Source organism: Diabrotica virgifera, chromosome 3, assembly GCF_917563875.1.
Source record: "Diabrotica virgifera virgifera chromosome 3, PGI_DIABVI_V3a".
Classification (NCBI taxonomy): Eukaryota; Metazoa; Arthropoda; class Insecta; order Coleoptera; family Chrysomelidae; genus Diabrotica; species Diabrotica virgifera.
The window spans coordinates 5,358,509-5,382,909 of NC_065445.1; the positions used below are offsets into that span (position 1 = coordinate 5,358,509).

Below are 24,401 nucleotides of genomic sequence, written 5' to 3' on the forward strand. Positions count from 1 at the left end.
GTCCCCATGAAAGAGCCCATTTTTGTAGTTTTTGTTGCAAAAGTTAATAATTTTTCCAAAGAGGTGTAAGTATGTACACATTTTGTTGTGATGTTGATTTGGTCGTGCTGTTGATTGTATGGGCATGTACCATTTCATACATCATAGTGTATTTAACTTGTAACCCCATATGTATACTGGTATTGTATGTATCGTAGAACAGAATTGTATGTTATTTTAGCGTACTAACTGTATTGTATTGATATTGTACCCATGATGAAAGCATTGAATTGATTTTTTTGAAAATATTGATGAAATATATAGACAAACAGTTGAGTAAAAAAGTAACGTAAAATTTTTTTGAAAATTTTGATTAAAAGTAACGTTAAATATTTTGAATATTGAATCCACTTATGAAGTATAACAGTATGTTGTATTTTTTGCATGTATTCCTATAGATCAACAGTTTTTTACAGAATAACCGTTTTTTGTGATTTATTGATTTGGTCGTTTGAGTAGATGTGTGATGTTGTTGGTATGGTCCGTGTATGAGCTTAGCCCCGTATAGTCTGTGTGAGAGTAGTCCCTTGTTTTTCCAGCGAAGCCTATCTCTGTTGGTGTATGTCACGCCACAGGTTAGTTGGAGAAGTCATCCCCTTGAGAAGTCATCCCTTTGAGAAGTGGCCCCGTGAAGAAGTGAAGAGGGAAACCGTGGAGAGGCCCCCCACTTATTCAAGAAGTCACCCCTTGTAGAAGTAACCCCATGAAGAAGTGAAGAGGGAAACCGTGGAGAGGCCCCCCACTTCTGTGTTTTTTTCAAGCAGCCAGGAGAAAAGCTGTCACTTTTAGATTTGAAGATAGCGTTCTCTGTCGACACTGTTTGAGAATAACTGTCTTGAAGTGTAGAAGTTAGCCCCTGAAAAAGCCCCCCCCTTGTCTGTGTTGCCCCTTGTTTTTTTTTTTTTTTTTTTTTTTTTGACTAATCTATCTTTGTAGGTGTCAAAAGGATGCCAGAGGTTAGTTAAAAAGAGCCCGTGAAGTAGTAGTTGAAGTCTCCCCCCCAGTGAAGTAGTTGAAGTCCCCCCGTGAATGAAGTACTGTCTTTTTGTATCTGACATGTCACAAGTGTAATACTCGTGATGAAGGAAGTGTTGTTCAGCTATCTGTGAACACTTTCATTAGTAGTCGGAGCAAGAAATGTCTTATCCCGTGTGAGCTCATATAGGAACCAAATTTCAATATTGTTTGTGTTTGTAAGCCCCTGAGTATATCTAGAAGTCAAAAAGTATGTTGTTGTCTGTTTGTTTGTCTATCCCTGTTTTGTCTGGAAGTTTTAGAGCCCATTGTCTGTTGTCCCGTGTTGTCTATTAGCCTGTGTTGTCTATTAGCCCGTGTTGTCTATTAGCCCGTGTTGTCTATTAGCCCGTGTTGTCTATTAGCCCGTGTTGTCTGTTAGCCCGTGTCCGTGCTGGAGTTTGATTTTTTTTGGCGAATAGTTAGTTGACCTCTCTTCTCTTTGTTGATTGAAAGTAGGCCAAGAGCAGAAGCTGTGACAAGGCTGGTGAGGTTAGGATCTGGCCGCGTTGAGTACAGGTGAAGCTTGCTTTCGGTCGATAAATGGAAGCGGTTGTTCGTCAGAACTGTCATACTTTCCAATGTCCCTTTGGTCTTCCCCTTGCGTGTTGCTTTCACCCCCTGTTTTGAAAAAGTAGCCCCCCGTTTTGAAAAATAAAGTCCACCCCCAGTCTTGAGAAATGAAATGCCCCCAGTTTTGAAAAGTAAGTCTATCCCCAGTTTTGAAAAGTAAAGCCCAACCCCCCTGTCTTGAAAAATGAAGTCTATCCCCTGTTTCGAAAAGTGAAGTGTAGCCCTGTTTTGAAAATGAAGTCTTTCCCCAGCTTGTGATTTGAAAATGAGAGAGTTGTCTAGTGAACGTTCATGAAAGGTTCTTATGTCCTGGATTGGACTGTTGATTGAAAACGTAATGATGTAGTGTTCTCTATATCATATGTTGCGTTCATTTCCCTTAGTCTTGTTTAAAAAGTTTGATATCCTGTTTGAACCCAGTATACTAGTCTTTTCGGTCTTTTGTTGTTGTCACACGTATCCCCCCTCCCCCCTTGTTAATATTGTCTTGATTTTAGTCCTTGTTGTTGTCATATACCCTTTTGTCTAGCCCTGTTTTGTTTGAATGAGTTGTTGAAGTAAGTTGTTGGTGAGATTTTGTCTCACTGAGGTATTTAGATTGGATTGTCTAAATCCTCATTTTTGCTGAACCGTTGCCAACAAAATTCCCTGAAACTCGCTAGGCGTTTAGTGGAGTTTAGGCAGATGCCTATCTGCTGAGCCTAGAGCTCAAATGATTTTTTTTAGTTTTTGAGAACCGCTCGCGGTTAGGCAACGAGGTGACAAGGCTGTGTCTGCCCTGGTATGTCACTTGTGTTACTGCTGTGGATGTCAGCGAGGTCCACACAGGGCACAAGTTTAGTTTCTTTCCCAAGGCACAGAAACTCTTGTCACCTACAGTTCTTTGTAGAGTCAAGAAACATTTAAGTCTACTCGACTTTAAAGAGTCTGGCGATTGATGGCACGCTAGCCCAATCCCTAACGACTTTTTTGTTTTGTTTAATCCCCACTAGCCATTATCTAAATATTTTGATATTGTTGTCCTGTCACACCTAAGATGTCCATGTTGGATTTTTTTCTGTTTGTTATCGAAAACTGGATAATCTTATCCAGGTTTCTCTTTTGCGCGGAGGCTTTGTAACGTTTGAAAAAACTCCAACATTAATTTAATATCCCAATTCCCAAAAAGAATGTCTATTTTTTTAATTTATTTTGTGAAGTTCAATATCATTATAAGATCCCAAGCCGACCCTGTATACAGCCATGAAGTATTGCAGCAACATTTCAATGTGTTACAAGATTCCTGTTTATTTGAGACGCAAAAACAGAATTTGTAAGAAGTGTTGACAAAAGTACAGTTCTAATGCGTAGATGAACTTTCTAGAACAAATCTTGAACTGAAAGTTGAGTTCTTGTCAACTAAGCATCCCTAAGGATCAAAATCGCTCGGTACTTCCGTCGTATTTTCCCCGATCTGTGGCTTCAGACCGAAGCGCAGATCAGTCCGGTTTGATTTCTTCAAGCGTGAAGATCGCTTGCCGACTCACCCCAAAAGGGCGTGGTGCCTTTTGTTACCCGCCGGTAAAGGGTATAGTATGTCGTTCTGGAAGATCTAGTGTGAGGGCACGATGTTTTTTTTTACCCCGTAGTGAAGTTGGGTGCTCTTACACTGTGTTTGAGTTGTGACGCAGTACTATACGCCGGCGTGGTATGAAGTCCCTGTATCTTGTCCAAGTTCCTGTTTAAATGAAGTCTTCCGAGTCCCGATTGATGTCCTGATGTAGACATTTTGAGTTCCAGTCCCGTGATGTTTATCCAGTTGATTGCCCCGAAATAAAAAGGAAGCCATGAAGCCCACCTCAGGTCGATGACCCTGCTTGTTTGTAGATGAACCCCCTTTCCGTGTAGTTTGTGACGTGTGATAAAGGATTTTGTTTAAATATGGTATGATATATTTTTTTAAATTTTGCAAGGATCCCAAATGGATAAATATTTTTGTTGGTAAAGAGTTTTGAAAAATAATAGTTGTTTGTGCTTTCATGATGCAACTTGTAAATTAAAATGACAGTGACTTTGACCTTTGACAGCTGCGTCAAAATTTTGTTTTGACATACACTGTCCAACAAGTTCTTTTGTCATTCTTTTGTTATGTTAAATTGAAGATTTTTTTTGTAATGTAAAAGATTTGTAGATATTTTGTCCTGTAAAATCATTTCCTGTTAAAAGTTTTTTTGTTTGTTTAAAAAAAAACCACCGTAAAGTTTTAAATAAATGTTTGTGAAAGTGTATCTATCATCTCATTTCTGTAGCCTTTGGAAAAATTTTAACAGAAAACTAATGCAACTGTATGAAAGTTTTAGTTCAGGAGAAAAGAAAGAATATGGCATAGAAGCCAATAATAAGGAAAGATGTTGTCCCAATGTAACCCCAAAGAGGAATCAATGATGATTGTCCCCCCGATTGGTACCCGTAAGTAAGAAAGTATCCAGTAAGTACCCATAGGTGAAATAGAGGATTTATTTCAAACGGCGTCCCTTTTTGTTAAATAGTAGAAAGATCCTCTAGTCAGAGTAAGTACCCTTATGTATTTAGTTATGGTAGTGTAGTCATCTTAACACCCCTTCACCCTCCCTAACGAATCTACGACCTAGCTCCCGCACAACAAATGAGCTGCCGTCCCGCAACGAGGCTTTATGTGTCTGCTTCTTCTTCTTTAGCCCCATTCTTACCCCCCAGTATCTCTATAGATAGTCTTTCCTTGTTCCCATATGAGCAGACATGTAAAATGCTGCACTCCTCAGTAGCTTGTTTTAACGGGAATATTTCTATCCATTTCGTGGAAGTATCTTCCACTGCAAAAATCCATCTGTTTCCCTTTTCAGTCACAGGTAGTGGACCCACTAAATCAATTGCAACGCATTCAAAGCGTTGTGCCAACACAGGAGTTTGAAATAGACCTGCTGGTTTTAGATTCAAAGGTTTATACCTTTGGCAGTCGATGCATTTCTTTATATGCTTTACAACATCTCGCCTAATGGTAGGCCAGTAATAACGAAGAGCAATTCTTTGGATTGTCTTTTCATTTTCTTCCTCCCCCTGGAGGAGACATGCGCCAAGTGCATTACAAGTTTTCAAAAGTGACAAAACACGTTTAGCATTGCGTGGAATACGCATTTCAGCAATTGCTGATATCTTCCCTGGATCAGGAGCGATCCCATTGGGCGTAAGAAGGTGCCCTAAATACTTTACTGAAGAGCGCACAAAAGTACATTTTGCTCTATTTACACACAGTTTGAATACTTGTAATCTTTGAAACACACTAGCTAGATCATTGATATGATTTTCAAATGAGCTAGATAAAATAATATCATCTAAATATGCCAAAATAGTAATACTTGGTAATCCGCTACGAAAACGGTCAATAAGCCTTTGAAAAGTAGCAGGCGCGTTTCGTAGACCAAAAGGCATACGATTAAATCTAAAAATACCAAAAGGGGTAATAAAAGAAGTTTTATCTCGATCTGATGGACGAACACTTATTTGATGGTAGCCACTTTTCAGATCTAGTGTTGTCATAAATAGTGTCTGTGTGGTGGCATGCAACAGATCGTCCATCCTCGGTAGAGGATATCTATCTGGTACAGTTATTTCGTTGAGGCGTCTGTAATCAACGCACATGCGAAAGGTACCGTCTTTTTTAGGAACGAGCACAGTTGGTGCAGCATGAGCTGAGTCGCTTTCATCAATGATTTCCATTTCCAATAAATGATGGATTTCATTTTTGAGTATCTCTGCTTTCTGAGGTGTTGTCCTATAAGGGGGCACAGCGATTGGAATATCACTGGTTAAATTAATACAATGCTCAGCAAATGGTGTAGGTTCATTATGTTCCATAAAAACATCACCGTACTGATTTATCAAGCACTGTAAAGTACTACGCTCAGAAGTATTTAACTGTGAAGCTTCGTCCTGTCGTAGAGTAAGTTCAAGAAGATTAATTGAAGCATTGCAGGAGTTAGGTTCCCGTAATAGTTTATGTTGAATATCAGGAGAATCAGCAAATGAGAATTTCATTTGAGAGATATTAATAATAATATCAGCATTTTTTAAGAAGTCTATGCCAAGAAGAGTTTTAGCTGATGTGTGTTCAGGAAATGCCACAAAAGTAGTAGGTATGGATCTATCTAATAGGAGAACCAAACACTCAAAAATATGAGCTGTTACCGTGCGGCTTATACCGTCAGCAAGCACTAAACTCATTTCCTTGGAAATATAGTGTAGACCTTTGTTTAAAAAATGATTGTATAGTCTAATTCCAGCTATAGTACATTTAGCTCCAGTATCAACATATGCGCAACCACTCAAACCTAAGACACTTATTGGTAAGAGGGGACGATTATTCAAATTGTTAGTTTCTGCTAAAAGAAGCTCTACAGAAGAAGCTGCTTCTGTGGTAATAGAATTTACAGAAATTTTACAGTTAGGACAATTTGTGCGAACATAACCAGGAGTATTGCAACCGTAACAAACTACACTGGAAGAACGTTGAGAAGGTACATTTGAAGTGCTAGGATTTGTATTTGGACGACTAGGAGGTACAGAGGTGCTAACTGAATCATTAGAATTAGATTGCTTAAATTTTCTGCATTCCGGCTGAGTATGGCCAAAATTTTTACAAAATGTACACTTCGGTCTGGATTTTGGTTTGACAGAATCCTTTTCTTCATTCGATTGAGGTTTTTGTCGACGATCAGAGTCGGTAGCAACTAAACCTTCCTTTAAGGATGCTTCGATTTCCCGAGATTCCCTTAAAAGTTCCTTAAAGTCTCGAAATTTATTCCTTGGTAACCTTTTTCGTATTTTACGTGCCATTAAGCCATAAACCATATCCAACTGAACCTCTTCGGTTAGGGTATAAGGTAATTGTGCGAGCAAAGCTCGAATACGAGAAACAAACAGTTCGGTAGGTTCCTTAGAATTTTGTTCACGCGAGAATAATTCTCGAAATATTAAATGAGGAGGAAGTTTTCTCGAATAGGCATCTCTCAAGGCTTGTACAGCGTCTTCCCATGTGAGAATGGTATTTTTGACACCTTGCCACCATGTAGCAGCACTAGCATTAAGAAGCATGGATAAACCACGAAGAGCATTTTCATCACTTATTTGGGAACAGTCCTTAAAAGTGATCACATTGTCGAGAAAAGCTTCAACATCAGCGTTAACAGTACCATCAAAGCGAGCAGTACATTTAACGAAGTTTCCTCCTGACGTATGTGTAGGAGTTCTATTAAGGTCTCTGATTTGTACCAGAATATCTTCAGATACTTGTTTGTTAGAATTAGCAAGTACCGAAAGTAATGAATCAAATTGATCTTGTGACATTGTTACCATAGCGGGAGCAGAACATTCTCCTGCTGTAGGATTTTTTGAATTACCTTTTGACATTGTACAAAGTATAGCAGATAACCAAATATTACTAAATATGTAACAGACACAGGCAATAAAAGTGATTTTATTGAAAAAATTAAATAGTTATATGTATATGCAATAAAAGTTATTTTATTGAGAAATCGTAATATAATTACATGCAATAAAGTTATTTTATTGAAAAAGTATATAATTATATGCAATAAAGTTATTTTATTGAAAAGTTATATAATTATATGCAATAAAGTTATTTTATTGAAAAGTTATACAATTATATGCAATAAAGTTATTTTATTGAAAAAGGTATATAATTATATGCAATAAAGTTATTTTATTGAAAAAAGTTATATAATTATATTTTAATTTAAAATCCGAGCAAATTCGGTAAAATTTTAAATTTGGCAACAAAATGTTGAAAAAATTTGAAGAGCTACGAAACAGTGTTAGACATAGGCAACACCGCGCAGAACGACAAGTAAGCGAACATCAATTCGAATAATCGAAATACGAAATCGATTCCCCGTACTCAGATCGTGCATGCAAAATCGATATATACCGGTGAAACATGAAAATCGGCGCAAAATAGATGCCACGCCACGATATGAAAAAGTAGGGTTATTGATTTTAAAATACTACTTACAGCGAAATTCTGGTATTAAAAAGCACTTTAACACTTACGAAACAATGTCTATAATTCCTAGCCACAAAGTTGGGACGCCAATATAAGGGGATGAGGGTTTAGGGTGTGAGAGTTAGGATATATTATAGGGGTTTTGCTCGTACTCGAACTTCAGCTGTAAATAATGGGAAGCACCTACACATCGGGGTTGAATAATAATAAGCACAAACTTTACTGTGAGCGGTATAATCACCGAAAGAAATAGAAACAAACTACATTATTAAAACTAATAGTTCAATGGCTTGGAGTACAATCAGGCACTCTTGAAGCAGTCTCCGCCATCTCAGCTGTCAGCCGTCGGGAGAACCTACGTCACTCGGTCGGCAGGGTTGCCAAGTATAATTCTTGTTACAACAGTACTTTCGCAAACGTAGTTTACAATATTTAACAAATACTTTTTAATTATTGTTAAATGGTATAATTTGATAATATAAGCCTTTCTCTTTAATTTGTGTTCTCAGAATTCATGAAGGTCCACTAGTTTACGCACAATAACGTTGTATATCCGAAATCTTTTATCTACAACGTTATTATTGGGCCTACAAGAATTCTGAAAGCACCAAATTGAAGAGAAAGGCTTATATGTATTATCAATATAAGCTTTCAATAACGAACAACTTCAATAGGAACTTAATTTTATTAGAAATGTTGGCATTTTTACACGAATTGAAAAAAAAATGCAATGTCCTACGAGCCTTAAAACCCAAGTTATCTCTTTTTTTTTTTTAAATTCACCGAAGTTCTGATAAATAAATTTAAAAACAATTTCTTTAAAATGAGCTGTTCATGATGCGCCAAAATAAACAATTCACAAATTGATTAACCGCATTTTTACATTAATAAAAAATTACGATTAATCTTTTACATATTTTGTTTATTACATATTTGTATCACCAAATTTATCAAAAGTAGTCGTTATATATCTACAGGGTGAGTTTTTAGTGCGGGATCGGTCGTTAATTCCGTAATGGTATAGAATATCGAAAAAAGTTATTAAGAAAAAATGTAGGCCATCATATTCTCCAGGCTTGGAAAATATGCTCATTTCTACAGGGTGATCAATAACTGCGTGGTATATCAAACCTATAATTTTTTAAATGGGACACCCTATATATTTTTTCATATTTGTATTTCTCTCATATTTCTTGTTCATATAATATAGGGTTTTGCATTCCTATACAGAGTATTTAATAAGTTATGACCATTTTTATTTCGAAATACCTATGAGATTAACACCATGTATATAAAGAAGTAATTCATAAATAATAATTTGTTTTATATAATGAGATAAACAATATACTGTAGTTTTTGAATTAAGTTTAATTGAAATCATTGACGAATATTTGTATACAGGGTGAACTACAAAACCAAATTACGATTTTCTCAATTTTTTTAATGGATCACCCTATATTTTATTTTTTAAAAACATTATATTTATGATACTCTTTCATTTTTATATAGCATTCCCTATACTTAAACTCATTACTTTTCGAGATATTTTCAGTTTTCTTCAAATATCGGGAATACATTCAATTTTTCTAGTAGAAATAAGTTAGAATTGAACGATAATTACACAAAATTATTTTTATTCAATAAATAACTAACACAAAATATAAACCATAACAATATGCAATAAATGTACCAATAAATTTGATATTAAGAAATTATCATATTTCCCTATATCATATTCATATGTACAAGAATCGTAAAATTCATAAAAATAAAAATTTATTTTGTATATAATAATATAACGAGATTATTTTTATTCAATAAATAAGTAACACAAAACATAAATCAAAACAATATACAACTGATGTAACAGTTTTTAGATTGTTATATCAACAGTATTCTAAGCCAAGAAGTGTTTAGTGAAACATTAAATTTTATAAGCACTTAAACTACAAAAAAATTACGATTTTCTTATTTTTTTTACATAGTTTAGCCTATATTTTATTTGTTAGGAATGTTGTATTTATGATACTCTTTCATTTTTATATAGCATCTCCTATACCTAAACTTATAGTTTCTGAGATATTTTTAGTTTTTTTTTATTGGCCGGGAATACATTCAATTTTTATAAGTAGAAATAATTTAACAAATAAGTATTGTGCAATAAAATAACAAATATTTGCATTCAATAAATAACTAACAAAATGTACAAACCATAACAATGTTTAATGAATGTACCAATTAATGTGATGTTAAAAATATAAGTCTAAAGTAAATGTTGAAAATGCCCACCTTCAACGTCTATGCAATTTTGTATCCGATATTCAAATGGTCGAGCCACATTTCTTAACATTGTTGTAAGTCAATATTATTAAAAGCTCCACCTATTCTTTTTTTCATATCATCAGGCGTTGTTGGATGCTTCTGGAGAAAATATACAAGGTTTTTTTATATAGCCCCAGATGAAAAAATCAATTTTGGAAGAACTGGAGCACCGTCGCGTCGTCGTGTAAAAACCTCAACCGTCAAAAAATGTGGGCCAATCACATAATCGCCAACAATAGCATCTTAAACATTTATAAATCGCCTAGTTTGACTATGAGTGTTAACCAAGTAGGGATTTCTTGATTCATAGTAATGAAAAATAGTATGAGAAATATATTATTAATAACTGCGCGCCACAATCTGCAATTAGGAATGTGTTACTAAAAACTTCTTGGCTTAGAATACTGTTGATATAACAATCTAAAAACTATTACATCAGTTATATATTGTTCTGATTTATGTTTTGCGTGAGCTGTTTATTAAATAAAAATAATCTTGTTATATTGTTATACACAAGACATATTTTTTTTGTAGGAATTTTACGATTCTTGTATATTTAGGGTAATATGATAATTTCTTAATATCAAATTTATTGGTACATTTACTGCATATTGTTATGGTTTATATTTTGTGTTGGTTATTTATTGAATAAAAATAATTTTGTATAATTATCGCTCAATACTAATTTATTTCTAGTAGAAAAATTAAATGTATTCCCGATATTTGAAGAAAACTAAAAATATCTCGAAAAGTAATGAGTTTAAGTATAGGGAATGCTATATAAAAATGAAAGAGTAACATAAATGCAATGTTTTAAAAAAATAAAATATAGGGTAATCTATTTAAAAAAATTGAGAAAATCGTAATTTGGTTTTGTAGTTCACCCTGTATACAAATATTCGTCAATGATTTCAATTAAACTTAATGTAAAAACAACAGTATATTGTTTATCTCATTATAAAAAACAAATTATTATTTATGAATTACTTCTTTATATACATGGTGTTAATCTCATAGGGATTTCGAAATAAAAATGGTCATAATTTATTAAATACTCTGTATAGTAATGCAAAACCCTATATTGTATGAACAAGAATTATGAGAGAAATATAAATATGAAAAAATATGTAGGGTGTCCCATTTAAAAAATTATATGTTTGATATACCACGCAGTTATGGATCACCCTGTAGATATGAACATATTTTCCAAGCCTGCAGAATATCATTGCCTACATTTTTTCTTAATAACTTTTTTCGATATTCTATACAATTATGGAATCATCGACCGATCCCACACTAAAAACTCACCCTGTATATTAAAAGACAACGAAGAAGAATTCTATTTAGGTAATTTCTCTGGTCTATTTAGATTTTTTTAAAGGCGACAATTTAATTTAAATATTTTTATATACATTATACAGAGTGGGCCAAAGAAAACAGTCCACCTCGATATTTGGCAGTATTTATAAGATTTTAAGGAAATGAAGAAACAGGTCGATTTTTTATCTAAGGGGGACACATTTTTACGGTACTTACATCTGTCATTTGTGAACCCCCTCCCTTCCATTTCCCCCATCCCTTATTTTTAAATAGGAAATACGGGTCGTGTGTTGGCTCATTTGGAAGGTTATTCAATTCTCTATTCAGTAATATTAACATTGACATAATTATTTATACAGGGTGTCCAAGAAACATTTTGAATTAAATAATTGACACAAAAAGAAGAATGTATGCAATTTATTTAACTCAAAATACATTCTACTACTGACAGAAAACAGAGAAAAATGATTATTTGACAAATAAATCTTGTTTTTCGCTTAAATTCAATATTTAACCTACCAAGAGGCATATGGGTGGCAGCTTGAACATTGAAATTAAGCGAAAAGCAATGTTTATTTATCAAAAAACATTTTTTTCTGTTTTGTGACAGCAGTAGAATGTATTTTGAATTAAATAAATTACATACATTCTTCTCTTTGTGTCAATTAATTTATTTAAAATATTTTTTTCTTGGACACCCTGTATAAATAATTATGTTAATGTTTATATTACTGAATAGAGAATTGAATAACCTTTTAAATGAGCTAGCACACGACCCCTATTCCCTATTTAAAAATAAGGGGTGGGGAAGTGGATGGAAGGGGGTTGACAAATGACAGATGTATGTACCGTAAAAATGTGTCCACCTTAGATCAAAAATCGACTTTCCTTAAAATCTAATAAATACTGCCGAATATCGAGGTGGACTGTTTTCTTTGGCCCACTCTGTATAAATTTTAAATAGTCCTCTAAAGTAAAGAACTATTTTATCAGTTATTGACTAATTACTTAGCCCCATGTGTGTTTTATCTAATGGTTTAAAGATTATTTTTATTGATTACTTTTATATTACTTAATCTTTTTGTTAAACTCAACAAAATAGTGACCAACCAAACTATATTTTAAATAATTGTACAAATAGTTTATTGTTATTAATTATCGTCGTCGTCCTTCAATCACCACTGATTATGAGTATTGACGTTATATCTTATTCTGAGATACAATAGTCTGTCTTCGTTCTTTCTATTTTGGGTTGATTTGGTTATCTGTCCATTAAGACCAGAGAAATTATCAAAATAAAAGCCTTTTTGTGACCCTCTTTGATACAGATAGCTATCTAACAACAGTTTTTGATAAATTTGGTGATAGCAATTTCAATTTTGCAATAAATATTAAGTGAAACTTTCTCACACGAAATTATACTTTTTGTGCAAAAAAAGTTATTATTAATTTTGAAAAAATCGACTTTTGAAGCCATTTTTGTAATAGTCCTGGTCCCGCGTACCAAAAAAAGTTGATTAATAGCAAGCTGAAAATTTGTTAATAGCTTAACGGTGTCTAGTCGGACAAACTTTGATGAACGGGAACACTGGAACAGGGGAAGTTTTAATTGTGGAACAGATTAAAAATTTGGAATGTCAGACTACGAAAACGTCCCATATATTTTGTCGGACAGAACATCCAATTGATTTGTTACCCTTTTATTAAACTCTCATGCAAAAATCAGACTGCTATTACTAACCAACATGATTCCTGACATTTGACATGTTCTTCGTGTTCCACTCATTCAAATGCCCAGTTGGTGATTAACACCAGTCTGATTTTTGCATGAGAGTTTAACGAAATGGTAACAAATCAATTGGAAGTTCTGTCCCACAAAATACATGGAACGTTTTCGTAATCTGACGTTCCAAATTTCTAAACTGTTCCACAATTAAAACTTCCCCTGTTCCAGTGTTCCTGTACATCAAAGTTTGTCCGACTAGACACCGTTAAGCTATTAACAAATTTTCAGCTTGCTATTAATCAACTTTTTTTTGATACGCGGGACCCAGGCCTACAATAATTAAGTAACAAATCAGTAAAAATATTTTTAAAAACTCTAATTTTAAAGGATTTTCTATGCCTTTTCAGTAAAATTATGTCATTTATCATATAATTGACAGGTCTTCACCTTTAGTATTTAGTATTTAAAATCAAATAGCGATCTGGTAGTGTTTATAAACAAGGTGTTTCATGAATACATAATTGGAAATATGTATTTTAACTGTAGATTCCTGGGCTCAAAATATAAGTTTTAACTTATATTTTGACTTTAATAAGTAGGTATAGAGCTCTTTGAAGATGGCGTCTTGCTAATTAGTTTTTTTTTAAATACCTCCAGAACGCTTCTATTTAGAGAAACGAAAACTGGTACGCCTATTTATCTTCCAGAGATAAATCGATTGCATAAATTGCGAATTTATAGTACCGATCATAGGCGTCCGTTTTGGGTAGGACAACAGTTATTTTATAGCATTACTGGATTATTAAATTGTGAAATATTCTAGTACTAAAAAGACTCTTGCTTTTATTCGGTAGGATACACCGTTTTATAGAAAAAAAGGTATTTGAAAAATTTTTTGAAACAGAAACGCTGTATTTTACTGACTTTTAGTACTAAAGTAACTTTTAGTACTAAAGTAAGAATAACTGTTAGTACTAAAATACCTCATAATTTAATAATCTGGTGTCAAAAATGCTTAAAAATTAAAGACAAAAAAGTTATGCGATAAAATAATTGTTGACCTACCCAAAACGGACGCATCTGACTGGTACTAGAAATTCGCAAAATTCGTTAAATCACGTTAATCTCTCAAAACACAGAAAAATGTAACAATATATTCTTTTTTTAATCCATTTTTGTCACTCCACTCCGTAATCAAACAATTTTTGTATGATATGCATGTGGTGCCTATCATTAGACAGAAACAAAAACGGAACATCTTGTTTTTTATAACATTTAAACCTAACATATCATTAATTTAAAAAAATGTTGCATTTACACATGTTCTAATTAACATATAAGTAACAAAACTAGTTCATTAGTAGCGCATTTAAACCAGTCTACATTTTAATAGCTCACTAATCCTTTACAATAGTCCAGGAACTGAAGCTTTTCACCTCGCAATTTTTACAGAATGGATCGATTTGCTTGAAAATTTGAGAACAAGTAGTGGATAGTCCAAGAATTAAAATCTATATGATGCTGAAAGGCGCTTTTACCATGGGGGTGGTTGCCACCCCATCCCGGGGGTGGAAATTTTTTATTATATTTTGACCACAAAAGTTGTTGATAAAAAACATTGTTTTGATAAAATGAATAGTTTTCGATTTATTCGCTATTGAAAGTGTTAGTTTTATATCGAAAAAATAAGTGGTTTCAATAATATACTAATTTACGGTTCACTCAATTTTTGACGTAGAAAAAATTTTCTCAAACCAATTTATTGGGAGTTAAATAACCTACAATTTCATAATTAAACATTTTTTCGTATCTGTGATGCTAATCTTTCTATTCTGAAGAAATCGACATTTTTACCAAACTACAAAAATTCGTTATTCGCTTTTAACTCCAGTATTTTAAAAACTAATCTTTCTAAGCCAGTCAAACTTCTAGAATCTATTAATAATACATAAATAAAGAAGAATGAATAAGGCGAATGACTAAAAATATCGCCAACTATTATGCCAATTATTATGTTTCCAATTAGATTTCTCCTTTTTTTTTCAAAAAAATATATTGATTTTTTTAACCGTAACTTTTCTATTTTTATCTTAGAAAGTTTGGCAAAAAATAATTTTGTAGGTTTTTATAAGGTCTACAATCCTATTAATATTAATTATTTTTAAAATCCTCAGTCGCAAAAAGAGGTGACTTTGAAAGGGTTGGTAAAGGTGGTTTTTGCATTTTATTATAAGTTTTAACTATCAATAGTTCACTAAATTTTTGCTGTAGTTAAAGTTTTTGCAAACCAGTTTCTTGAGAATTAAATAAGCTACAATTTCATATTTAAACATTTTTTCGTATCTCTGATGCTAATCTTTCTATTCTGAAGAGAAAGCCATTTTTTCCAAACAACAAAAATTCGTTATTCGCTTTTCACTCCATTTTTTTAAAAACTAATCATTCTAAGCCGGTCAAACTTCTAGAACCTATTAATAATATAAAAATAAAGAAGATCAAATAAGGTTAATGACTAATTTTAATTAGGGTGGTGAATAGGAGGTTGCTTCGGATCACTTTTTCGCTGAAAAAAGTAGGGACTAACATTCTTTTCAATATACGTCACTTAATTTTTGAGCTAAAGACTTTGTTTTTATTTCTGGAGATAGATATTTTAAAATGCTTTAAATTAGTTTGAACAAGTTATCCTCTAAAAATGCATAGTGTTCCCGTCTTTTGACTTTGAAACTACAGTATTTAGCATTTGACGAAGAAGAGCTAAATTTAATAATGTATAGCTCAATTACTATTGGTCTTAAAAAAAAACTAAAAGAAACGGTTTAGTTTATCGTTTCAAAAGGTACATTTTTGTTATGTAAAGTTGTTTTGATAAAACGAAAACTTTTGGAGTTATTAGCCAAAAACTTATTAACAACATTGATTTTTTCGATATAAAACTAACACTTTCGATAGCGAATAAATCGAAAACTATTAATTTTATTAAAAAAATGTATGGAACGTTTTTTGCTAAGAATTAATGTTTTTACTAACTTTTGCGGTCAAAATATAATAAAAAATTTCCACCCCTGAGATGGGGTGACAACCACCCCCATAGTAAAAGCGCCTTTCGACATGACATAGATTTTGATCCTTGAATTATCCACTACTTATTCTCAAATTTTCAAGCAAATCGATCCATTCTGTAAAAATTGCGAGGTTTTGTCCTATTTTAAGCTTCATTACTTGGACTACAACATTGTTTACAAATAATAATTTGTTACAAATATATAAAGAAAGATTTTACCTGCCCCATGATAACTTTGTCTACATCTTCTGGTTGAAGATTTGCTCGCTTAATAGCTTCTGCAATCACAACAGCACCTAGATCAACGGCAGAATGTTTTTCAAACTGTCCTTGAAAGCTCCCTGAAAGGAAAATCTTATTTTAACACGTTGAGCAACTACAAGATAACTCGTAGATTGCCTTTTTCCTTGCCAACTATGAGTACTCGGTATATATCAGTGCTAATATCTATTGGGACCGTGCACTTTTAATTATTTGGCCAATCATATTGGTCCTGGTTGCTGGATAATTGTCAAGGTCGTAGCCCAAAAAAAAATTATAAGAAGAAAAATAAGATTTATGTGTGTGTGTGTGAAAAAATGGCTTGGATGCGGGTCCGTTAGCCACAGATTTTTATTTTATTTTTACGTCAATTTATTAGTTTTGTTATATTCCCACCTATTTGACTCAAATGACTATATTTGTTTCTTTCAAGTAGTTTATGAGTAATTTAAATATTTCCATTTTATGACAACTTAGTAGATATTCTATACTAATTGGAAAATGACCTTGTGTTTGTCGTAAATTGTAATACAATTGATTTATATATCTCTCGTTAATTTTGCATTCAAAGAAAATATGGTTCAAATCTCTAATCGAAACATTATCACAAAAACAGACTGATGAATTAACTAGTTCCTAATTTGTGCAGATGTGCCTCATATTTTCCGTGTCGAGTTTTTAATCTGACGATAGTAGAAATATCTTGCTTTGGCAGGTTATACTTAAATATGTATTCAGGTGGCGGAGGAAGTTCTTGATGTAAAGAAAAATATAAATTTTTTGATATGCTTGAAATATTTTTCCATTGTTTTTTCCATATTTTATTTATTCTATCTTTGACGTCATTTATTGCATCTGTCGATAAGATCTGAGTTAGGATCTCACCATTTTTTATTGCATCTTTGGCCAACTCATCCACTTTCTCATTACCCAGTATACCGGCATGCCCTTTTGCCCATATAAATACTACTTCCACTTTAGACAAATTATTTTTTATATTACATAAAATTTTTGATTTGTATGAATTAAAATCAGTGTTTTGAATTGCATATATTGCAGATCTGGAGTCTGTTATTATCACAGCTTTTCAATATTATTCTCTTTGATCCATTCTAGAGCTTTTTCCATGGCTATAATCTCAGCTGTAAAAATACTACTAAGATTTAAGTAAGATTTAGGTTATGTTATTAGAAGGTGAACAATTATTGTATGTAATAAATAAAATTAATTATTAAAATGCAGTAGGTACTGCAAGCAAAATACAATTAATTAAATATACTTTTATATAATAATTGCATATCATATCAATATTGTGAACATATAATTTTTCTTCTTCAATGACAGTAGGTATGAAATATACGTCAATTTGACAATTTCAATTGAAAATATGAATTATTTAAGAAAGTTGCAATATTTCTCCGCTATTCGTGCACAATCATTACTCGTATCCCCTCCAAGTACTTGCACACCGCGAATAGAGGGTTTCTGGAAAAAGCACAAAGAATCAATGCTGACTTGCGGTATATATAATTTGTTTGTTCCAATAATGTTCAATTAAGTCTAAAAAGGTGCGTTTTCACGGTACACTTTGGATGATCATCTCGGATGAATCATCCAAAGTGAAAAATAAATGAATCGTGTAAACTATTAATCATCGAAAATGATCATTCAAAATGAATATTGAACGAAGTTGAACCGAGTTCTACTTTTGTTCACTTTAGAGGATTGATCGCGGATAAATCATCCAAAGTGAACCATGTAAACATGCATTTATTGTTGTGATTCATCGGCAGTGACTAGTGAACAGCAGAAACAGGTCCACGTGGATGCTTATTGTCGCTTTAAAGTGTGTAGTTGTTGCGTTTGTACGTTTTTAGGTAGTTTTTTATCTTCTGTAGACCATTCCTTTAACAAACACGTTGACGCTCCCATTTTGTAGCGTTGATTTATCCACGGCCTTACCCACCAACGTCGTTTTCTTCTAATCTTCTGTTTTTCGAGTACATGTCAAAGTTAATTTAAAAGATATTCACTTATTATGCCAATTCCAGCACGTACAACTTCAGTCGGTGCCATTTGTAAGTGAACAGACTAATTCAGTCTTGGTGATCCATGTAAACGATAATTAGTTTCATTGTCGCAATCACTTTGGATGATTCATCCGGGATGATAATCCAAAGTGTACCGTGAAAACGCGCCTTAAGGTCTCAGTTGTAACAGAAGTCCAAAAAAACTTAGATCTCTGCAACACTGACGTCTTACCACTTTGACAACCTATTAGATTTTTTCATTGGCTTGCGATTTTCAAGAAACTCATCCAAAAACATAAGTATACCAGCATTTGTACTATAAAATTTGACGCATCCAATTTCACACCATCATTTTCTTGGAAAATACTTAAATAATTTGGGATTTTGAATTTTATGTTGCTGCTTGGGAATATTCGTCATTATCTTCAGGTTCTGTAAATGCATTTGAACACTTGTAAGTAGGTGAACAGTTAGTCCCATTTCAAGGTAGGGCTCGTTTTCAGGTTTACTTGAAGAGTAAGCCAGACAAGTTCCAGCATATACAGTGATGAGCGTGCTAATAACCGGCAGAATAGCACAAAAGATGGAAAACGTATTAATTTATGAGATAAAAAGGAATGAAACTAGTCGAGCTGGGAAATTTAGTGATATTAACTTATTAATTTATATTATATTTATTAAATAATTGATAGATTCGACCGTTACTTGATGGAAGTTCATTTTATTTAACAATAAAACACTGAAAACGTTTGTTTTCTATACTTCCACAAAATTTATTACAACTATGTGACTACAGCTGTTTCGGCAGAGTGCCTTTCTCAAGTGATTTAGATTACTATGGGTTTACCTTTTTAAAGTCTTTAACTGAAGGTTTATTAATTTCCATAGATTATAATAAAGATAGCTTAAGGGCTTTATTTTGAATATGCAGAATTTGAAACTGTTCATTAAAAGAATGATTATGATCTAGAAGGTGAAGTACGTATGTAGAAGTGTCTGTTTTTCTATTGTTGAAAGCTCGTTTGTGTTCTGCTATCCGTTTGTCAAAGGTTCTGCCAGTTTGACCCATGTAAGTTTTCAGACAGTCACCACAAGTTAGTTTGTAAACACCACTCTGTAGTTGTTTTCTCTTTCGGCTCTTATTGTTCTTAATATATTTGTTTAAGTTGTTGTTGGTTCTGAAAGCTTGTGTTATTCCTTTCTTTGTTATGTATCTGGCTATTTTTGTTGTTATCTTGCCAGTATATGTGATAGAGCAGAAGGTACTGGGTTCTTTCTGTGGTGGTGGATATAGTAATTTCAGGGCTTTCTTATGGAGTTTTTGGTTTAAAATGTTATTAATTGTTTGTTCGTTATAGCCATTATTTACTGCTCTATCACATATACTGGCAAGGTAACAACAAAAATAGCCTGATACATAAAAAAGAAAGGAATAACACCCGCTTTCAGAACTAACAACGACTTAAGCAAATATATTAAGAACAATAAGAGCCGAAAGAGAAAACAACTACAGAGTGGTGTTTACGAACTAACTTGTGGTGACTGCCCGAAAACTTACATCGGTCAAACTGGCAGAATCTTTGACAAACGGATAGCAGAACACAAACAGGCTTTCAACAATAGAAAAACAGTCCCTTCTACATACGCACTTCACCTTCTAGCTAGATCATAATCATTCTTTTAATGAACAGTTTAAAATTCTGCATATTCAAAATAAAGGCCTTAAGCTATCTTTATTAGAATATATGGAAATTAATAAATACAGATATAATTCTGAATGACCAACTTCTGAGACAAACAGCTCCCCACTCCTCAACCTCTTCAGTTAAAGACTTTAAAAAGGCAAACCCATAGTAATTTAAATCACTTGAGAAAGCCACTCTGCCGAAACAGCTGTAGTCACATAGTTGTAATAAATTTTGTGGAGATATAGAAAACAAACGTTTTCAGTGTTTTATTGTTATATTATATTTATTGTTTCTCACCTTTAGATGTATCAGAGGAGTATGTACTACAATTATCACTGTCAGAGTGGTAGTTGCCAAACTCGTCTGATACGTGTAAAGGTGGGAAATAATAAATATAATGTAAAGTTAAAGGTTAATATCGCCAAATTTCCCAGCTCGATTAGTTTCATTTCTTTTTATCTGACTACTCAATACGTTTTCCATCTTTTATGCAATTTTGCCAGTTATTAGCGCGCTCATCACTGTATAGCCAATATGCAAATTTATTGAGGCATGAAAAAAATGCAATATTGTAAAATTTATACTTTTTGGCAAAGAAGGAAACAAACCTGAGAAAGGTCAAGGACAAATAATAGTGATGGACCTGGTAAACCACTTATCTGCAGGAAAACTTATCTATGGAAAAACTACTTGATAACTTTTTTTACCAGTGTTGGGTTAGCAGATAAGGTTTTAGATAAAATATAACCTTGTGTGGAACCTTATATTCCAAAACAACTACTTTTAGCAAGATATAAGAAAGACTTTTCAAGCATATTTGCTTTTATGGAAACTAAAACATTTGTTTCTTACTTCCCAAAGAAAAATGCAGCAGTTATTCTTATATCAACAGAACATAACAATGACAAAATAAGTGGAGAAGAAACAGATTACAAACTAGATATTATATTACACTACAATAAAACAAAGGGTGCAGTGCATACAACAAATAAATTGGCAAGAGTTGACAACAAAGAAAAAGTAACTGGTGGCTGATGACAATATTTTTTCATCTGCTGGGACATTAGTGGTATCAACTTTTATACACTTTGGATGTTGAAAAATCCAGATTGGAAAATTAATCGTTTAGATAGGAGAAGATTGTTTTTATTGAAGTTGGGCCAACAATTGATTAGGAAAAATATAATTTGTAGGTACCAAAATGATAAGTCATTACGTTCCAATGTAAAACAATTCATGTTAACCATTTTGCCAAAATTAAATGTAACGAATGAACAAATTGTTCCTGTTATCACCAGGCAACAGGAATGTTTTTTATGTGCCAGAACTAAAGACAAGAAATCTTGAAAATGTTGCATTTGGTGGAATCAGCATATATGCAGAATATTAAAAAATATAACAGTTTGTGATAATTAAATTACTTATTAGGTATTAATTAAATTATTAGGTATTTTAAAATGTCACTACATCCTATTTTTGTCTTAATTATTTTGTTTATCAATGTTTACAGCATGTAAAAATATATCTTTTTAATTAGAATGTATTTCTTTTTAAAATCACCTAATTCTAATAAAAAATAACCGGAAACTGCTGTGGTACATTTCTGGACCTCAGAGGTAAACTACACTATGCCATTACAAAAAACTGTGTTTAGCGTGTGTTCGCAACAAAGTTTAGAGCACTTACAGCTCCTGGAACGAACCAAGGGTGGTGAAAAATGCTGTCGTCGGTTGTACACCCATCTAAACTTTACGTAGAGAGCATTTCTCTCGCCAGCTATAGTTCACTCCGGGAGTTGTAGAATGTTATAAAAATCTGATATATCCCATAATTCGTCGCATCAAAGCAACAGTACCTAGGATAGGTAAAATAATGTAGTTTCGAGAAAAACGCAATTGAAAATTTTACGAAACTTCAGTAATTAATAACTTTTTTATATTTAAATTGATTTTCATCGAATTTTGTTTGAGTACCTAACTTTACATGCGTCACATAACAATTTATATTAATTCATAAAAAGTGAAAAATAATTGGAAAAAAAGTTAGTTATCCTACTGTTGCCCTCGAAGGATAATCTGTTTTTTAATGATATCCGTAAATTTCTGTTACATAAACTTATATTGCACTAAAGTTTTGTTAAAATTTTTACACATTTCAATACAAAAAACAAAACAATTTTGTTGTTCAAACATGATATTACATAAATTATAACATGAACATACTTGTTTTCTTCTAAAAACTTATTGCATTTTCTTAAATCAGCCCGAAATTTCTAAAGTGGATTTATCATGAATTTAATTTACCTTTTTCTTGTGCATGATAAATTCCAGATAACAACTCAGAATAAGTATTATTTTGTTCGCTAAATACACTAAATACTGACTTCTTCTAGATACCCATAATTTTTACAATTTAAATTGGCTGAATTATTCATTATTTACTCTTAACATACACCTTTTAATGTCAATGTAATAGAACTATTGTTTAAGATTACTGAAGATAAGATTGTGACCACAAGCTGGATAATATAAACAAAGACATAATCGTAACTCAGCAATAACTACATGGCAACAGTAAGATATGTGCGTAAGATAACTTAGTGTTGCATTAATATTGATGACCAAAATGGATAAACGACAAAATACTATAATGGTATGATATGTATGTTGTCTTAGTGTTGCATTATAGAAATTGGGCTAACAGGAATTAAGCTACACAAGGATATGTAATATTATGAAAAAAGTATTTCACTTTTTATTTATCTTAGTGTTACACTCAAAAGAAGGGATTATTTTTAATCATTTGACATGGATATCACAAAAGTCATTTTTTTTACATATCCTACTGTTGCTTTGAGGCGACGAATTGTTTGAATGACAATATGACCATATTTTATTGATAATATATAACCAATTTGTATAATCCAACTAATAAAATAAGAGGATTAAAGGAACTTATTTAAAACATCACCATATCAACATCATGTAGTATACCTCCCAGGTTCAGATTTGCACCGCACTTCGTATTTAATGTAAGTTTTACACCATGGGTTTATAAAGGATAAAATTGACTTTGTTATAGGTAATACATGCATCTCTTTAATAGTGTAATCCTATGGAAATATACCTCATTTTTAATTGAATTCAATCAGACCTCAAATTATTGATGAAATATTTTCAAACTTTCTTGTTGAATACTGATGCGTATTGTGACACCAATTTCACTAATATCGTATTAAAATTACATTGTCGTTATTTCAAATACACATTCCTTTCATATTTGTATATTAAATCTACAGTTGCAAAGGACTTTTTAGTTAAACTTTGGTACATACCTATAGGAGTCCTACAGGCCGCAACTATATACACATCAGACATTTTGTTCACTGTAATACTTTTAAAAATACTTCTTAAAACTATACGACCACTCCTTACCAACTCTGAACATCGGCAAGTGCAAGTTGGTTTCTACCACAGTTGCTACGAAATGGTCTACTTTTATACCATATTAATTTAAATATGTAAATATAACCTCAAATATATACATGTCGGCATGTTAAGACGCCACAGAAAATAAATTTTAGCATCATGGAGAATATAAAATTCAATTTAAACCAAGAAGATAATTATGTATTATTATTTAACTCCTTGTATTGCTAATACTATTTAAATTTTATTGCAACTGCTATTGGAGATTTGTACATCATTAAATTATAATGTGAGTCTAAATATAAATACATATTAGATTTTTATTAATAGATTTTCAATTGAACTTTTTTCCTGAATGCTAGGCAACCAATAATACTTATCGCCCATATTTTGTAGAAAGATTAGATGTGTGTATTTGGGTCACGAAATAAGATTAACCAGACATCTGAGCTACCCAGAAGAGTAAGTTTAGGTTGGGATGCATTTGGAAATATGAGAAACGTGTTTAAAATAACTGTTCCAATCCATTTAAAAAGGAAAGCTTTCATCAACCAGTTAGTTCAAGTACCAGTCCTCACATAAGGACCTGAAACCTTAATTCTCACAAAAAAATTAGAGGAACAATTGAGAAGGACCTAACGTAAAATGTAGAAATCATTGCTTGGAATAAGCTCCGGAAATCGACTAATAAACGACGAAGTTTGTAGATGAACCGGACTGAAGACATTATCGAATGTATTATTAGGCTAGACAAAAATGGAGATGGGCGGGACATGTGGCAAGAATGAAAGCTGTGGAGAGCATGAGATAATCGAAGCAGGGGAAACCCCATAATATGCTGGACTGGACTGGACCGGAGACCTCAAAAGGATTACGACCAATTGGATAGCAGAGGCACA

General features: G+C 32.6%; 1 protein-coding gene across 1 annotated transcript in view; it reads right to left on the reverse strand.

Annotated features, from left to right (window-relative positions):
- The window catches only part of LOC114326614 (acetyl-CoA acetyltransferase), a 55,009-nt gene extending 31,306 nt beyond the window's left edge, over nucleotides 1-23,703 (reverse strand). Inside the window, exons 1-2 of the mRNA XM_050647778.1 lie at nucleotides 23,409-23,703; nucleotides 16,315-16,436 (exon numbers count right to left, since the gene is read on the reverse strand). Of these exons, the coding sequence (XP_050503735.1) occupies nucleotides 16,315-16,436; nucleotides 23,409-23,451 (165 nt within the window). The 5' untranslated portion in view covers nucleotides 23,452-23,703. The remainder of the gene's footprint in view (nucleotides 1-16,314; nucleotides 16,437-23,408) is intronic.
- Between the last annotated feature and the right edge of the window lie 698 nt (nucleotides 23,704-24,401).